General features: G+C 39.4%; 1 protein-coding gene across 4 annotated transcripts in view; it reads left to right on the forward strand.

The window, feature by feature from the left end:
* The window catches only part of LOC131680480 (segmentation protein Runt), a 167,214-nt gene that overhangs the window by 23,322 nt on the left and 127,165 nt on the right, over nucleotides 1–16,727 (forward strand). For 3 of the 4 annotated variants that reach the window (XM_058961191.1, XM_058961194.1, XM_058961206.1), the window contains one exon: nucleotides 146–368. In XM_058961191.1, the coding sequence (XP_058817174.1) occupies nucleotides 146–368 (223 nt within the window). The remainder of the gene's footprint in view (nucleotides 1–145; nucleotides 369–16,727) is intronic. The other variant, XM_058961199.1, reaches the window with a different exon arrangement.

A 16,727-nucleotide genomic window follows, 5' to 3' on the forward strand; every position in this document is an offset into this window, starting at 1 on the left:
TCGGAAAAAAATGAAAAAATGCCATGGGAAAACTTCGTCTTGGTGGAATGTTGTCTTTGAAATTTTCAGGATCAGTGATACTGTCAATACAATTTGTATCCCAGTACAACGAATATACCAAGATTCCTTTTCCTTCCATTCACAGGTTTGCACCGTACTGCCGCAGCACTGGCGTTCGAACAAAACCTTACCGATGGCCTTCAAAGTGGTTGCGCTGGGTGACGTCGGCGACGGTACGATGGTCACGGTGATGGCCGGCAACGATGATAATTTCTGCGGGGAGCTGCGCAATAGTACGGCCATCATGAAGAACCAGGTGGCCAAGTTCAACGATTTGCGCTTCGTCGGTCGTAGTGGCAGGGGTAAGTGTAAGTGTACTTTCTACATTGCATGCATCGGAGGTTCTGCTACATTTAGCTAGCGTCCCTAAATTAAATGTTTAAGATTCACGAAAGGGTTATCTCGATTCAAGCGAAAAGATACCGCACGCTGGGGAGATAGATTTTATTTTTAGGGAAAAAAAAGTTTCATCTAAATTTATGGTTTCACAGATTCCAACAAGGATTATCACTCTCATTATTCCTTCCATTACGATGTTCCTCTTTAAAATCGCGCCCCTTTTATATTTGTTTTTTTTTTTCGCGTTCTGGTCCAGCATCTCATTTAAATCTGCCTGACTTTCCCCGCGGCACTCAACAAGGGATTATAAATTGTAAACAGTAGCTTCGTTTGTGTTTTTTTTTCGTTCAGCTACTGGCCTCCTGCGAAGCGTTCTTAATTTTAATTTCCGGGAATTAAAACTTTTTTTTTTGGTTCACGGAGTTCTTGTCTGATGGAAGCTGGTGGTGCCTACCATGAAAAGCGCATTGCGCTTTCTCCGTTTTTTGGGGGGATTTTTTCCCTTCGGCATAAGAAAGTGGAAGAAAATGAACAACTTCTTCGCGGCAATTAGACAATGAGTAATAAGTAGCTGGTTGTGTGTTGGGGACGGTCTTTTTTTTCCTCTCCGATTTGCACTTGTATTTTCCGGTCCGGATCGGATGACCTGTGAGGGCATGGTGGGAGATAATTTCAATTTTAATTATTTTCTCCTTCACGGTTGTTTGGGCTTGGTAGTGCGGATTAGTCGCTACTTGCAGGTGTATGTATCAGCATCTGTTTGGGAGCCAAGACAATTTTCCAAAATGTCGGGTTTACTGGAACCCCAAGAAGAGCTGTGATGGATTGGAGCAAACACCGGAATAATTTGTATTCTTCTCCGGTGGAAACCTACGACGACGATGGCGATGGCTCACTCAGAAGAAAGCATCAAGGAATTTAATAATTCTTCTCTAATGAATAGTGGAGAGGTTAAGAAGACACCCATGACATTCTTGAGGACTCGCTGCTATACAGGATTAGATTTTCTTCGCCTCCCCCCGCCATCTCAACGAGATGGCGTCGTCGTCTAGAATGACCAACCGTCGCAACCGGATTCTTTGTGTAGGGAAATATAAATTAACCTTAAATTCGATGCCCGCACTGCGTGTCTTGGTTTAGAGCTGAGGAGTAAAATGAGCAAATATGTAAATACGGAACCGCTCCTGTTCTATGCGGATGATGGGTTCCATTCGTCATGTCTTTGCTCCCGTGTATTGGAGAAGTCTGTGTGAAAAAGGACACCTTGTCTCAGTGATGAATAGTTGCTTTTTTCCCGGACGCACGTTTCTAGTGTGGTGGAATAAACAGATGGTTTTGGAAATTAGGAATGATAATTCAGAACGTTTGAATATTTCCATATCGATTCGCTACGTATTGAAATGCACATACATGTATTGGTACCGAAGTTTGTCATTCCATAGTTTATTATGAATGCGTAATTGCAAATCCATTACCAAAAAGCTAATAGAAAGTAACAGAAACTTATCCATCGGTTTTTATGTGTATTTGAACCATATTTTATTTGCACATACTTAATAGCCAAAACAGTTATTTTTGCGGTTTGCAAAGGTATTGACTTAATCTATACTCACAAAAACGCGACGCGAGAAAGTACACAACGCTTTTTTTTTTTTCTAACCAGCGATAAAAAAGATTAAAAACGAGGACGACTTGCCAATATCGTTGCCCCTTTTCTGTCTGACAAAACTAAATTCAGTGAAAATTTTAATCTCTTCTCGACGAGTGCTGCACGTAGTATTAATGTGTACCACCTAAGTATTCAGGACATCGGTCTGTAGATGGGTCACATCGAGCGTCACGTTTTTGTGAGTATAACCAAAAAGTGGCAGATTCGCCCTAATTTTAGAGCGATTTTTTTTTGCTAAATTTTGCATTTTTTCTTTGGTGGAGCTCATCTGTGTTTAATTTCCAACCCCGCACAAAGAGTTCGAGATTTTTCTAAATATGATTCGACTAATCCAAAAAAGAGTCAATTTAACGCAACCAAGAAGCTCTAGCTTCTGATGAAAACTTCGGATGTCAGGATTTAGAGTTTGCCGAGAAAGTACGTAGCGGAAGGAAGTGTGCAAAAGCGAAAAAATCAATCACAAAATTTTCTGATCTGCTTGTTCTCGCTAGAAAAACTAAGTTTTAGTTAATAGTAGTTTTTGTTAGCTAATTAAATTGGAAGGAAAAGTATTTCGCGAAGTTTCTAAGATAGTTACGGTAGGTGCTTTTCCGACTAAAAATTTGCTTGTTCGAAAAAAATTAAGTCGATTTTTCGAATGTCAGCAAGCGATAGTAAAAGAACACACTATGTAAAGTAATGTAATGTGTGAAAATCAGTAAGTTGACGATCAGGCATGTGCGACGCTGCCATGATTGTCACGCCAAGATCTAAAACGTCGTGGGTCGATCCACAATCGACAGAATCGATTCCATACTAAATGACTTTGCGATGTTCGAATTCGTTTTATTACATTCGTGATTCATTGGTTAGACACTTTTTAACTGGACCGCTTTTAGTTGGACCTCCGCTAGCTGGACCATTGTCCAACTAAAAAGCACCTGAACGTCAAAATCTCATGTCAACCAGCGAATCACGACTGTATTGGTACATCATGGTGTAAAGTGTATGTCATTCGTCAACATGTCGAATATAACACTTTTCTTCAATGTATTGTTCAATAGTTTAGCTCGATGACAAGCATGTTAAGATCGAGTCATGCCGTATCGTTTCTATTTAGTGCGGCTTGACCATACAGCAATACGAGTAGAACAATCTGAACTGTTAGTGGGGCCCATAGGGGAATAAAAGCGTCATTTAACTATCAAAGAAAAATCGGGTAACTCCGCATACCAACGAGAAACGCATTTGATTTGCACCATACGCGCGCACGTTAGACGGAATGAGAAAGGTTACCTTTCATGCAGGGAGAGATTGTTGTATATGGATGTCTCGAGCGAGAGAAGAGCGTGGAGGTTAAAATATCGCTTACCGCGTGGAGGATAAAAACACTTACCAAAATCTTCATAATTTGCATATTTTCCGTCAACCTACCCCATTTTAGCCATAAAAACCCAATAATAGATATTTCGAAAATGTTTCTCAGTTTGAATTGCCACCGTTTGCAGTCGGTTACCATTCATAGTAAAACGTAAATATTAGGCGACTCTAGTGGAGGTGATGATAAGTTTTGTTATAGTGTTAAATGACGACATTATTAAGAAAATACTAAACTTTTCATAAAGTAAATGCTTTAAATCTCGTGCTGAGAAATGTGATTAAAATGCACGATGTATGTTTACATATTTCAGATTTTTCTGTAAACTTTTGTAGAGGGCACCTCAATACACATAATTTGTGTACCCGCTTATGTCAGTTCAATGCAAATGGACTAGGAGTGCCATATACTGCCGTTGTACGCATATTCGTTCCATGTTATACGGGATTCCCTATATGATTGGGACAATTACGCGTATAACGGTAGTATATGTGTTGATGATATTTAATTTACGAAAATTGGTCAAAGCTGTGCGTAGAAAATAAGCTTGAAAGCTATGTTCTGTTTGTTTTGGTACTGGCCAAGCACAGAGAACAGACATTTGGGCAAATCGGTCCAGCCATCTCTGCGAAAAATGAGTGACATTATTTGACACATACGCACATACATACACACATACAGACTTTTCCGATCTCGACGAAACTGAGTCGAATGGGATATGACACTCGGCCCTCCGGGTCGCGATTAGGTTGACGTTTATCAGAGTGATTGCATAACCTTTATATATGAGAAAGGCAAAAATTATTTGAAAAAAAAAAGTTTCCTTGTTGTTTAATTTTTTCGCTGCAAATTTGACCTGTCAATACGAAAGAGTTGAATTAGGTTGACTAATTAGCCTTTTCGGCGAGGAATCCACCGCACCATCCCAGCTCGACCGGAATGACGCTCTTTGTTCACTTGGCTGATCAGCTGTTCATTAGAAAACCTGTGAACAGCTGATCAGCCAAGAAAACAAAAAGCGCACCTAATGTCGTTCTGGTCGAGCAGGGGCTCGAAAAGTACCGCTATGTAACGCAGCGTATAACGGTACATGTTTGAGGTGGATGTTTTGTTTATAAACTCAATTTAGCAGAACATTTTCAAAAATTTATGTAATTTTTACTTTCTTTTAAGAAAATTGTCCATATCCGTATAAACACTGAAAGTAAAGTGGAAGACAATTAATTTTAGTTCAAGATGGCAAAAGCCTTTTCTGTAAAAGAGAGATACTGTAGTATATTTTTTTTATTTTTGTTTCAGAACCGGTATAAAACCGCTTCGTAGAATGTTGTGCATGCTCAAAACGAGGGCTAATTCTTGTCAATGTTGAACTTATACTTGAGACGCTTTGTTTGGTTGTATTAATATTCTTAAATTGGACGATTAGGGTACTTATAGAGTGGCCGCGAGAAGCTGAGCTGGGGCTGGAACTGACATTAGAGATGCAAGAAACCTGCTTGCTGCAAACCTAAGACAAGACGTGACAATAGGGGGGCCGTTTTTGTTTCAATTTTACGTCAGAATAGTCCAGTTCCTGATTGGGTGATTTTGACGAAATGATATTTGGAAGTGTTGCTACATTTATAGGGAAACATTGTCACTACTTAATTAAATTACAAATAAAATTATTATCGTTAAAAAGTAAAAATGGCTAAATAGAACAGAAAATGTGCGGCAAAGTGGAACAAGTATTTATCATACATTTATTGTATACGTGGTTCAATAACTTTAACAAAAATAAGACAGGAACCACACCAGAATCTAAAATCTTTCAGAAAATGGTTCCATCAAACCTTATCAAACACCCATGACATGAAAAAACGATTCCCCTTCATCAATGTAGTGGATTCAAGATAAAAAAAAATTGCCGGCATAAAATAAATTAACAAGACTCCATTTTCATTAATAAAGATAGCAACACTGTTCGGAAGATTTCGGCAGGGTGAGAATGTGCGAAAAGAAGAATGCCGAAGGAAAAATAAGAAGCCGATTGTCACGTCTTGTCTTAGCTGCGAACCAAAGGGATGATGCCAGAGTGAAAGCTGAGCGGATCTACGCCGACTACCTGATTTTACTCTGACAGGCTCCATTTGATATGCTGCAAGCAGGTTTCTCGCATCCTACTGTCAGTAACAGCACCAGCTCAGCTTTTCGCCACCACTCTGTAAGGGTGCTTACTAAAGCTAATCTAGAAGTACAGTAGACACATTTTCGAAAATGTCTTATGTTTAACTGGAGTGTATCTACTCAAAACCATTATCATTAACTTCCAAATCGCTTTTCTTTCCCTACGGGTCCATTATTCACCATGATTGATGCATTAAAAAATATACAAATCAGCGTAGATTCGAAAAACCAGCCCCGTGAAAACTTTGTTGCCTGAAGCTGCCAAGGTCTGTTCACATGAACTGTACAATAGGGTGGGACAAAAATTAGATTCCTGCTTCGAGCAACTTTTTAGGTACAATTTGGGTCCTAGAACAACTGTGCAAGTTTTGAGCTCGTTCCCTGAAATTATATTTTTGCGCCCACTGTTTAAAGTTTACATGGGATTTTGCATGGGAAAACTAACTTTCACAAAATAATTCCTCCAGGACTCGCCCATTGCCTCCTAAAAATAAATCGTTATGTGGCTCTTATAGAAAATTTAACAAAGAAACAATGTCTCGAAGACCATGGAACGATCTGAGGTTTGAGAAAAAAGTTATTAAGTAGAATTCGATTGATGCTCTGACGATTGATAAAATATTCATTTTTTCTAGCACCACTGCTGCTGGTTGTTTAACTATATGCAATTTTCTTTTGATCTTCTCTTAATGTGCCTACAGTGATGCTATAAAAATTAAAATTTTCATCAAGCTTCACGGCATCAATCGATTTTTGCTTAATAACTTTTTCCACAAGCATCAGATCGTTTCGCGGTCTTCGAGACTTTGCTTCCTTGACAAATATCCTATAAAAATCAGGCATCTATTTATTTTATGGAGGTACCGGGAAACACCTGAAAGAATTGTTTTGCAAAAGTCGATTTTCCCATACGAAGTCCCATGTAAACTTTAAACCGTGGGCGCAAAAATATAGTTTCACCGATCGAGCATAAAATTTGCAGAGGTGTTCTGGTACCTAAATGGGATCCAGAAAGTTACTCGGAGCGAAATTTTATTTTTTTCATATAACCGTGTCCCACTCTACTGTACAACACTGTTTAAAGAAAGAGTTTAAAGAAAGTGAGATTTAAAATAAGTAAATATTAACAATATATGGTCGGTGTTAGGTCAGACCGTACTAAGTGACAGTGTATTGATTTCGAGAAAAAACGTGTTTAAATTTTGAATTGCAGCATCCTTTACATTATAATTGGAAAATAATTTTTACCATAATTCTTGTTTATTGTTTCATATTTCAAATCTGGTAAAAGTGGAATGTAGATGAAGAAATTCTTTATCCAGTGCTATCATTAACTCATTTTTTTATGTTTTGCGACTTGGTCCGGTCTGACTTAACACCGACCATATGATAAATCACGCTTTCTCTAGCATCGATTCTTTTCCACAAAATCCGGACGCTTTTATTATCTAAGTTAAGCACATCAAAATGAAGTTTGTATGCATTCGATAAGTTTCAGGTCGAGTTAACAACATTGGCTCGTAGCGATGTGAATGTTGCTTAAAACGCGTTCGCTGTCATTTTTGGCAACTAGCCGAGCCAGGAAGCCAGCTTATGTTGGCTTCACTCATTTTTCAAAGAAACATCAAAACATTCACCCTCTTGTGAAAAACACACAAACATCCACTTTATCTTGTTTGCGCTATTAATCTGTAAATAGCACAGCAGATAATTGAACTTTGCACAGAGTGGTACGTCGGTCAAACTCAAGACGCTGAATCCCTCTGGATAAAGACTCGCCATCTCAATCTTATGCCTCTTATTTATCTGTAAGTGTCATACCAATCGAGCACGAGACCTGTCAAAAGCTCTCAATCCGAAGAAAATCGCTTCGAATCCTTCGGGAACGAGGGCCGTTTACAGGTCTCTCGCTCGATTGGAATGACACTGACAGATAAATGGTAAACACACGATTGACGTGTCGAGTCCTTATCCGGTGGAATTCAGCGTGTTTAGGTCAAACCATTCGGAATTTGATTAGGAATCATAAATGGAGTCAGTATGGAATCCAGCACAAACGCAACAACCGATTCCGAAACCGATTGAGTCGGAATCGCTTGTTGTATTCAGAATTTCGAGCCGGTTTTTGAATGGGTTTAGCTGGGTAACATTTGGCGTCGTCGCTCACTTAAATAAACCTAAGATATGGTGCCGAATTATTTCGTGAGGTAAACACAACATTTTGCACTGTAAACACCGATTGAGGTTCGGTATTTCGTCAGAAAAACAAACCAAACTCCTTTGGTTTTACTTTGCATCTGTGGTTGTAAATGAGCTGTCAGAAATCTTAATGGAGCATACAATGTGTGTAGACCTGTTCGGCTTTCACTCAGCCATAATTGCTTTCATTTGCTGCAAGCAAGGATCTCGTATATCGCATCATAATGTCAATTTCAGCTCCAATTCAGCATCTCGCAGGGAATTGAAAATATGTTCATCAACTGATTTTTTAAACAACCCTAAACAACCTTGTTATTGTTTTGGTACAGAATTCGGTACAGGTTTTTCTATGGAAAAGCACAGATTTAAAAAAATCGACTCCAGGTACAGATTTAATTGCGGCAACACTGGTGATTCCTGCTCTCCGACAAACCCAGCAGTTTGCTAGTTCCCGATTTTACGTTGATGGGTATTGAAAGTAGTTGTGCACAAATATTAGTCTTTTCTCTTCCTGCATGATGAATCGTTTGAAACCTCGTTTGTTTAAAATTGAAAAGATAGACCGCATGAACTCAAGACGGATACAGGTGGGCGCATTTTTTTTCTATGTATGAGTGAGGTTGTCATTTTTCTTCGATGAAACCAATAAAACAGCAGGATATGAAGAAGAAGAGCATAAACAAATGACGTAGTGGGCTTTTCTGTTGATATAAGTTTTGTTTCGGTTCGCTCATAATTAGTTTTTATCGGCAGTTTCGAGTTGACAAGTGTCCCTAAGTGTTCAAAGGCGAGGCGAAGCTCGGTCTTTTCTCTCTTTTCATCGTGCGCCAAAGAATCAGGATGCTCGTCCGGATGTTTATGTTTACTTCCAGGGGCCTGGCGGTCATGCTTAATTTTACAAGTATAAAACTAATACACTCAAAAATGCTAAATGTACCCACCTTTCTTTCTAATCATCTTATGTCGTTTTCGATTGAGAACCTAGGAACTAACCCAGGTTAGTTGCTTCAAACGAACGTTTTTAATGAAACTGAGTTGGGTTCTCGCCAAACAGCGGTGGTGTGAGCGAACCCGAAATATAGGTTGGAACCCAACCCGGTTTTCAGTTCAGTGGCGCATAACCTAGGTTGGAAACTGGCTTCAATCAAACGGTTTGACAGCAGTTAGGTCCAAAACTGAGTTAGTTTCTGCTTCAAGCGAAAACGACATTAGCATGAACTTACACGGTGCGCGTACCAGTTTCCTCTTTCTGTCATTCATCATCACTAGTGTTGACTCATTTTACCGTGTGCGTATCTTTCTCGTATACGCACCCGGTGTAAGTACACGACTGTTTGAACTAGATTTTGTACATCGTTCGCTTGGCTTCGGTTCACATTTTCGAACGAATGTGGTTCAATTGAAGCAGGCTCCCGTTTGGTTTTTTGTCGTTTTTTAAAAAGGAAATTACATTCGTTGGAAAAAGCGATCCGTCGTAATGCAGAATAAGGCTGAATGTTCATACAACTTAATTCTACGCAGATTTTGCGTGATTTTCTTGAGATTATGTAATTAACTGATAAAAAAGCAATAACATAATCTTGAAATAAAACCCATTCTATATCTATTTTCGCTACTAGAATGGTACTTCTTTCAATAATAATTTACATTAAAAAAATGGATTGCCCCGATACTATGGTAAACATGTACAGTTTCTTTTTCAAATTATTTTTAATGCATAGATATATTTTTACACACAAATCGTTTGAAACTTGCTCCCTTTACGAATAAATAAAATCAATTGAATGGGTGTGGGCATAGCGTAGTTGGTAAATCGATTGCCTTGTACGCAGCTCACCTGGGTTCGATCCCGGCACATAGGGATAGAGACAAACCCGCACATAGGGCTAGACATTTTTCTAACCTGAAAAGAGACGAGTGACCATAAAGTTAAAACTTCTATAATTCAAATAAAACAAAATTAAAAAGCAATTGATAGTTATATGCATATTATATGAAATTTGCAAATCTACCTATATACTTGAAAAGGATCCAGTAAATATTCTTTCAACTTTTAATCCAGATTTTCATGATCCCACAACGAGAACAGAGTCATATAAAAATGTTTCAATTTATATTCTGTAAAATGTGCTATGCTATATTTCTCTTTGGTGGAGAAAAATGTTGGTAAAAACTATTGTTCCTCTATTAAAGAAGAAAATTGTTGAAAACCAACTTTGCGCGTGAAGAGCACATCACTTATAACTAAACTAGTTATGGAATCTGCGTTTCGACTTCTTCTCATCAGGATCCGAGACAAACTTAGTGACATCACTAAGCTAGCGCCGGATTGACGCTAGCTCCAAAAAAACTATGTTTCTGAGCAGCGTAATCTCCCGCAAGACTGGGGGTTTGCTAAGAAACACGAATATGTTTTCGTTTTTTTGAAACTACGTCAATCCATCGCTAGCCTTGTCCTGTCACTAAATTGGTGTCGGGTCCTGATGAGACGAAGTCGAAACGCCAATTCCATAACTAATCTGTCAAAAGTGTTTTTAAAATTGCAGAAAAAACGATAAACAACGGTAACTTTTTTGGATTAGTGAAAAATAATGTCAATTTTATGTGTAATGATTGTATTGTGGCTTATGCACTTGCAAATAAAATATACAATGCGTGCGTGATAAGATATTCCTTATTTTTAGCTGTAAGTTTACTCAATCCAGATATAATGGGATCTGAATACAAAATCAGTCTGTAACAAATTTGTTTTTGTGACGATAAGAGACATTTTCGACATCGTGTCACTAAATCCATTTATGCTTTTACTGTTTGCTTCCGTAGCTCAACTCTCCTATTTGCAATAGAACTTTGCTAGAACATCCGATCCATTTATTAGAACTTTATGATCATAAGCTGGTAGTTAGCACAAAGGATTCGAATGCACTAGCATTTTTGCTGTTGCTAAATAATATTCCTTGGATTCCTCTATTTTAGTTTCATATCTCAATGGTGAGTACAACTCCGCACCTGGAGCGATATATAAATATAGTTTTTTGTACATTATTAAATTTAACATTATTCATACGCACTTCTTTCACCCACACAGTTATTTCAACAGAATCCTGAAGCATGCAAATCAAAGCGTAATAGTAAAAGTAAAAGTAAAGGCGGAGTGGTTTAAGCTGAATTTCCATAATCACATAGACAATCTCTATCTAACTTTTACTCTGACATGCTTGTGGAGTTTTTTCTCGAGAAACTCATCAGACTTTCTAATCCACTAAGAAAAGCATGGGGTAAAACCACTTTAACGCACAAAATCGACTTCGTCTCATCAGAATTCGACACTAACTTAGTGCCAGTACTAAGCTACCAACGGATTAACGCTATCTCCAAAAACGATGATACTACATATTTATGTTCTCGAACAAGAGCCATAATAGGTCTTACGGGAGCAGAGCTTTGTGTTTGACTTTGAACAGCCTTACGTTGGAGTTACGATTCATGAAATGGAACAGTTACTAAAAGTGAAAATGGCGATTTAGCTTTCGGAAGTCTCCTAAATACAATTCCTATCTGAATAAATAAATAAATTACTTAATAAATAAATTATTAAATAAATACATTAATCAGTCAAGTTCATTAACATTTTTCGCTTGAAGATATATGAAATTATTGATCCGATAATATTAATGCGCCATGCTTACCGTGTCACCTTTAACAGTACTCCCACTTCCTCTGTAGCCCAACATTTACCAACCCAACCTTTGGAACGTGTGAGGCAAGTGCTTCCACCTGACACTACCTACTGGAAATATATTGTACACATTATAACGTAAGCTACCCATAGAAATTGGAATGAAAAGATCAGCGCTAGGATGCGTGTAAGTGCCCGAAAGTTTCGGGTTGGGTGATGTGTGAATAATGCCAAGACAGCAGGATTACTTTCCCTCCTTATTGGTGAGGGGACCTTTTCTCTGCCTCGCAGGCAGAATGGATATTCTTTGAAGGTTGTTTTTAATATACGTAATTTGTATAATGTTAGGAAAAAGTAGAATGTTCTTTTCCTTCCATCGAAGAAGGGTTAAAAACTTATGCCAGGCTAGGATTTCAACTTCAAAGAAATTAGCGGATAAACGAAAGGCAAAGTTTGTCTTGTTTGGAGTCACAGCGAATTTGGCACCATTACTACGTTGCATTTCCAAAGGTTAAAACTTCTGTTATGTTCAGCTAACCTTGAATTGAAAATCAACGAAAGCCATTCTTCAACCTGTGCCATCATGAAACTCACCAGTAAACGGCAAACTTTGAAGACGCCCAACAATTTCCGAGAGGATATTAATTATGTTTATTTGCGGATAAATCCTAGTCCTTTCAGGGGGAGAGGGTGGCAGAGAAGCACCTAAATTAAGAGGCTAAATAAACCCGCACACTTTCGCCAGGTTACCCCGTCGGGACATTAATCCACGCTCGGTACAGGTAAAAAAGATATCCTTCCGGCCGCCTGATGGTAATCAGTACGAAGCTGCTCTTATTACTGTGGTCCCTACTTTGAAACTTACTGCGCTGATGCTGGCTCTGTTAGCTGGAGAGAAGATAAATTGGAAACTGTTCTATGAATTTTAATGTATATTACGAGTCCCAGTTACGGTAAATAGGAGCAACTCCTGAGTTTCTATACGTTTGTTCGCGATAATACTTGTCAATTCCAGTGGTTCATCCGAATGGATGTTTGGTGCTAATTTGAAATTTTACAATGTAGAATGTAGATGAACATGAAACGTACGATGCACAAAACGAAATGTCAGTAGTTTTCGTAGTCCAACAGAAACCTGTTTTTATCGAATTCAGGTCTGCCTAAACAGCGGCAAATTCTTCTTGGAGACCGTAGATTTGTTGAATCACTTGTAACTTAACACCATATTGCTTCGAAATATGTTTAATATACAACAAGGCAGCCACCTCGAACCTTTCCTGTTTCCAAGATTTGTTAATGATACCTGCAATAAGTTTCCTCCAAGTTGTATAGTTCATTTTTAGTTCCCATTTAGATTCAAACAAGTATGTTTAGAGGTGCACCTCTTTTCAGTGAACAGAGTACTCGATATTGGCTTAGCGTGTCTCGATGTGCAGTGGTCCCCTACATTCGTAAGAAGAACCTAATCATTTGGAATTATAGCATCTTCGATGAAATGTTGAACAGAATGGCGATGGTAGTAGATCAATGAATGTTGTTGAAAAAAATTATCAATCTAAGCCTATTACTGCATACGATTTTTACCCCTTCATGCCCATGTTGTATGTGGTCAACAACGTTTTTAAACAGCTATAACTATCGATTAAGGCAATATTTTCTCACAAAAACGAGTAAGGCTAATAAATGAGACTAATGCCTTTCATTTGAGTATTAACAGTTACAAGGACCAGTTCTAGAACTGAAGTCATCGCAATTAGTCCGATTGGTTTCCGATGATGCAGTGCTGCCAGTGACAGTTTACGTTGACGACGGAAAATGTATTTTTCATTTATCTTCGTTATGTTGCAATATTATTGAAAACTGATAACACTTATCAATTTAGACGTAGCCATTCCACGTTATTGGACTATTGTAAATCTGCTAGGAGAATTGTATTGAGCATTGGAAGGTAAATCTTGAGCAGTTTCTAGCACTGCGAGAGAAATATCTATCTTCACAGAGAACAGACGTCCATCTTCAGGATTCAACTTGTGTAAAATCTCTAACGGTTTCGAAGGTAGTTTGGATATCTAAACCAGGTGCGCTACTGTCGTCATGTTTTTTTTGTGGCTGAGTGCGACAGAATTGACAGCGGTTATTCCTCTACCCAGTCAAACTAGTCCGGAACCGATTCGAACTTCCAGTATGAATTCCAGCTCAAATTCGTCAACCGATAGAGTCGGAATCGGTTGTTTTCTTTGAGCTAAATTCCATGCTGAATCCATCCAGGATTTCGAACCGGTTCCGGAATCGATTTGACGGATAGTTGGGATAGGTTGGTGTGGCGGCGCTAGTGTTTTTCGTATATTAATTCAAATGTTTACACACGTTTTTTAAATATTTTTGTTCGATCATGGATGTCTGTTCTCTGTGCTATCTTTATGAAAAGAAACTTTTTGTGTTTCTTGACCCCACCGTTTTCAATGAAAAATAATTCTGAAGCCCTACATGTACTAGAAAAAAGTTGGGCATGAATGGGTTAAGCAATACACAAGGGCGTTAGAAAGATCCAAACATATCGTCGGAAATGGTAAATAAACAGTTTTCTTCCAAATAAGTCTCCTAACTGTATCCTGCCTTGTTTCTTTAGCAATCCTTTTCGTTATATTTACTCTATAAAGCAAAACTTCCTTTCGCTCAATCGAAAATAATCCTTTTTCAGCTATACCTTCGCCAGCACTTGCCACGGTAGAAAATCTTGACACATGCGATGGCACACGTTAGGAAAAGGCAAGATTAATTTGAGATGATTAAAAATTAATATGACACGATAATGACGTTTCCTCCGGCACATGTGATCCTCATCAAGCGCTGCTCGGAAAAGTATCCAAGACATTTTTCTTGTCGGGGATTTACCGCCGGTACCGGCGTTGTTGATGGATCAGGGCATGTTTTCCTTTAATTAATTATTTAGCTTTAGCGTGCCAAAGATTTGTTCGCATTTTCTTCTACGGTTGGTATGTTTGCTAGGGCGACAGCTGCTGCTGGAAGGAAGAAAAGAAGAAAAAAACTAATCTCAACCCATTCGGAGATGGACGATTTTCACTTTCTTTCCACAGCCCATTAGGCACGCGAATGAGTGGAAGATTCGATACGATGGTGGAAGAAAAAAAAATAGATCCTTTCAAGCATAACAGATTGGAATCGGTTGGGGTTTTAAATTTTCCTACTATTGTCTTGCGCTGCGAGTGACAACCAAAAGCCTTAATTACATTTTTGTTCATTTCGGGAACACGGGAAAAAAAACGGGAAAAGTGCTTGCGAATCAACCGTGGGAGACAGTGAAAAAGGATTTTACTGCAGCAGCATTTGTTTCGGAATTGAATCTAGAATGAATGGGTTCCGAGAAAAAAAATACTGTCCGAAATTCTTTCACGTCCATGGTCAACAGTGAGTGGTGCCGGGGAAAAATTTATGGTTCGAGTCGAGACATTCGAAAAATAGGGAAATCAAATCAACCGTTGCAACCGCCGGGCTGTACTGATTCCGTTTGCTGGAAGAAAGGGGAGTGCAGAAATAATGAAAGGGTTACTTCCATTTGTTTCGTACATTCATTTCAATGGAACTGTGAGATGAAATAAATTCTTTCGAACTTACTGTTATGTGTGCTGTTCAAATAATAGTTTTAATACAATTTAATTTCGTAAGTTGTCCTAAAAGAAAGGTACCAAAAACTGCTTTAAAGAAAATGGGCATTTAATTGGAAACAACTCAAAGAATTACTCTCGATTTTTGCAGTGAGCATTTTCCCATGCAAACACAAAATCTTTAAAATTCATAAGGGCTTAGAAAAGTTTGATTTTAATAATTCCTATTCCAATCGTCAATAACTGACACCAACTTGCTGCCAGTTAGACGATATATTCAAACATCAAATTTGCGCCAGATAGACCCCAAGTTCGTGCCTAACCACTAAAAATCCTCCTTACTCTTTTTTCGCCACGAAACTACATCATGGTATTACTTGGGGCGAGGGGGGGGGTCTCATTGTTTTTTCGTCGCACCTCTTTCTTCTGCTTTATCCCGGAGTCTCTCTTGATTCATGGAATGGCTCGACATTTGAGCTTTGATTTAACATTCGACTCTTCTCTTGATTCCTGCCTCTACCTATTACCTCGCATTTTAGATCTCGTCTCCGTGAGCCATTTAGATGCTGATTCCATAAGTATTTTAGTTCCTGTTTCCATGAGTCATTCAGCACCCGGCCTTATCACGATCTACTGGGATAGTCCCCGACGGTGAACTACCCTACTCTGACTGAGAGTTCCCTGGCAGCGGAATTTCTCTCGCTACCGGAATTTGTTTCGTGAGCAAATTAGCCATTTGTCACGACATAGTCGGATAGCTCTCGGCGGCGAATCTACCCTACTGTTAATTCTCCGGTGGTGGATTTCTTCCCGATACCGATGTTCGTTTCTGTGACCCATTTAGCTCCCGGCTTCGTCCCGATCTACTCGATCTAGTCCCCGGTGGTGGACCTAGCTTACTTAACAGGCCAGCCAGTAGGTGCTGAGGTCTGTCCAGTGGTTCCGGGAAGAGCGTAGCTTCCGGTTCGCTGGCGCCCCAACGTCCCACTGCTAGCTATTTGACTCGGTCTCCTTGGTCTAATCCCCGGCGGTGGATCTAGCCTACTCACGAGCTACCCAGTAGGGTGTAGAGGTCGGTCCGGCGATTCCGGTGAAGCCTGACGTCCGGTTTACTGGCCCCCGAATACGGTGCTACGTCGTGTACTACTCAACTGGTCCCCGGCGGTGGACCTAGTCTACACCGAGATTTCCCCGGCGGCGGAATTTTTCCTGAAACCCGATTTGTGTTTTCACGGCGATTTTCTAGCCGATGGTGCTACCTTTTTGGTCCCTTCGCCACATCCTCTGCAGCTCGGAGGGTATGCTCGTAACCACTCTGTTGACAGCGTCTCATGTATACTTGTCGTGACACATCTCTTCTACAATATTGTCAACTATCACACCAGACATACCCTTACGAACTTCTTCGAACCTAGGGCATTCTAAGACTACGTGTTCCGGTATCTCTTGCACGTGCACACACTCCTGGCAAAGGGGTGACGAAGTATGTCCAAACCGATGCAAGTACTTCTGCAAGCATCCGTGCCCAGACAAAAACTGCGTTGAATGGAAGTGCACCTCTCCATGCTTCCTATACACTCAAGCCGACACATTTGGGATGAGTCGGTGGGTCCACCTTCTTTTTTCCGTGTT

Source organism: Topomyia yanbarensis, chromosome 1 (assembly GCF_030247195.1).
Source record: "Topomyia yanbarensis strain Yona2022 chromosome 1, ASM3024719v1, whole genome shotgun sequence".
Lineage (NCBI taxonomy): Eukaryota > Metazoa > Arthropoda > Insecta > Diptera > Culicidae > Topomyia > Topomyia yanbarensis.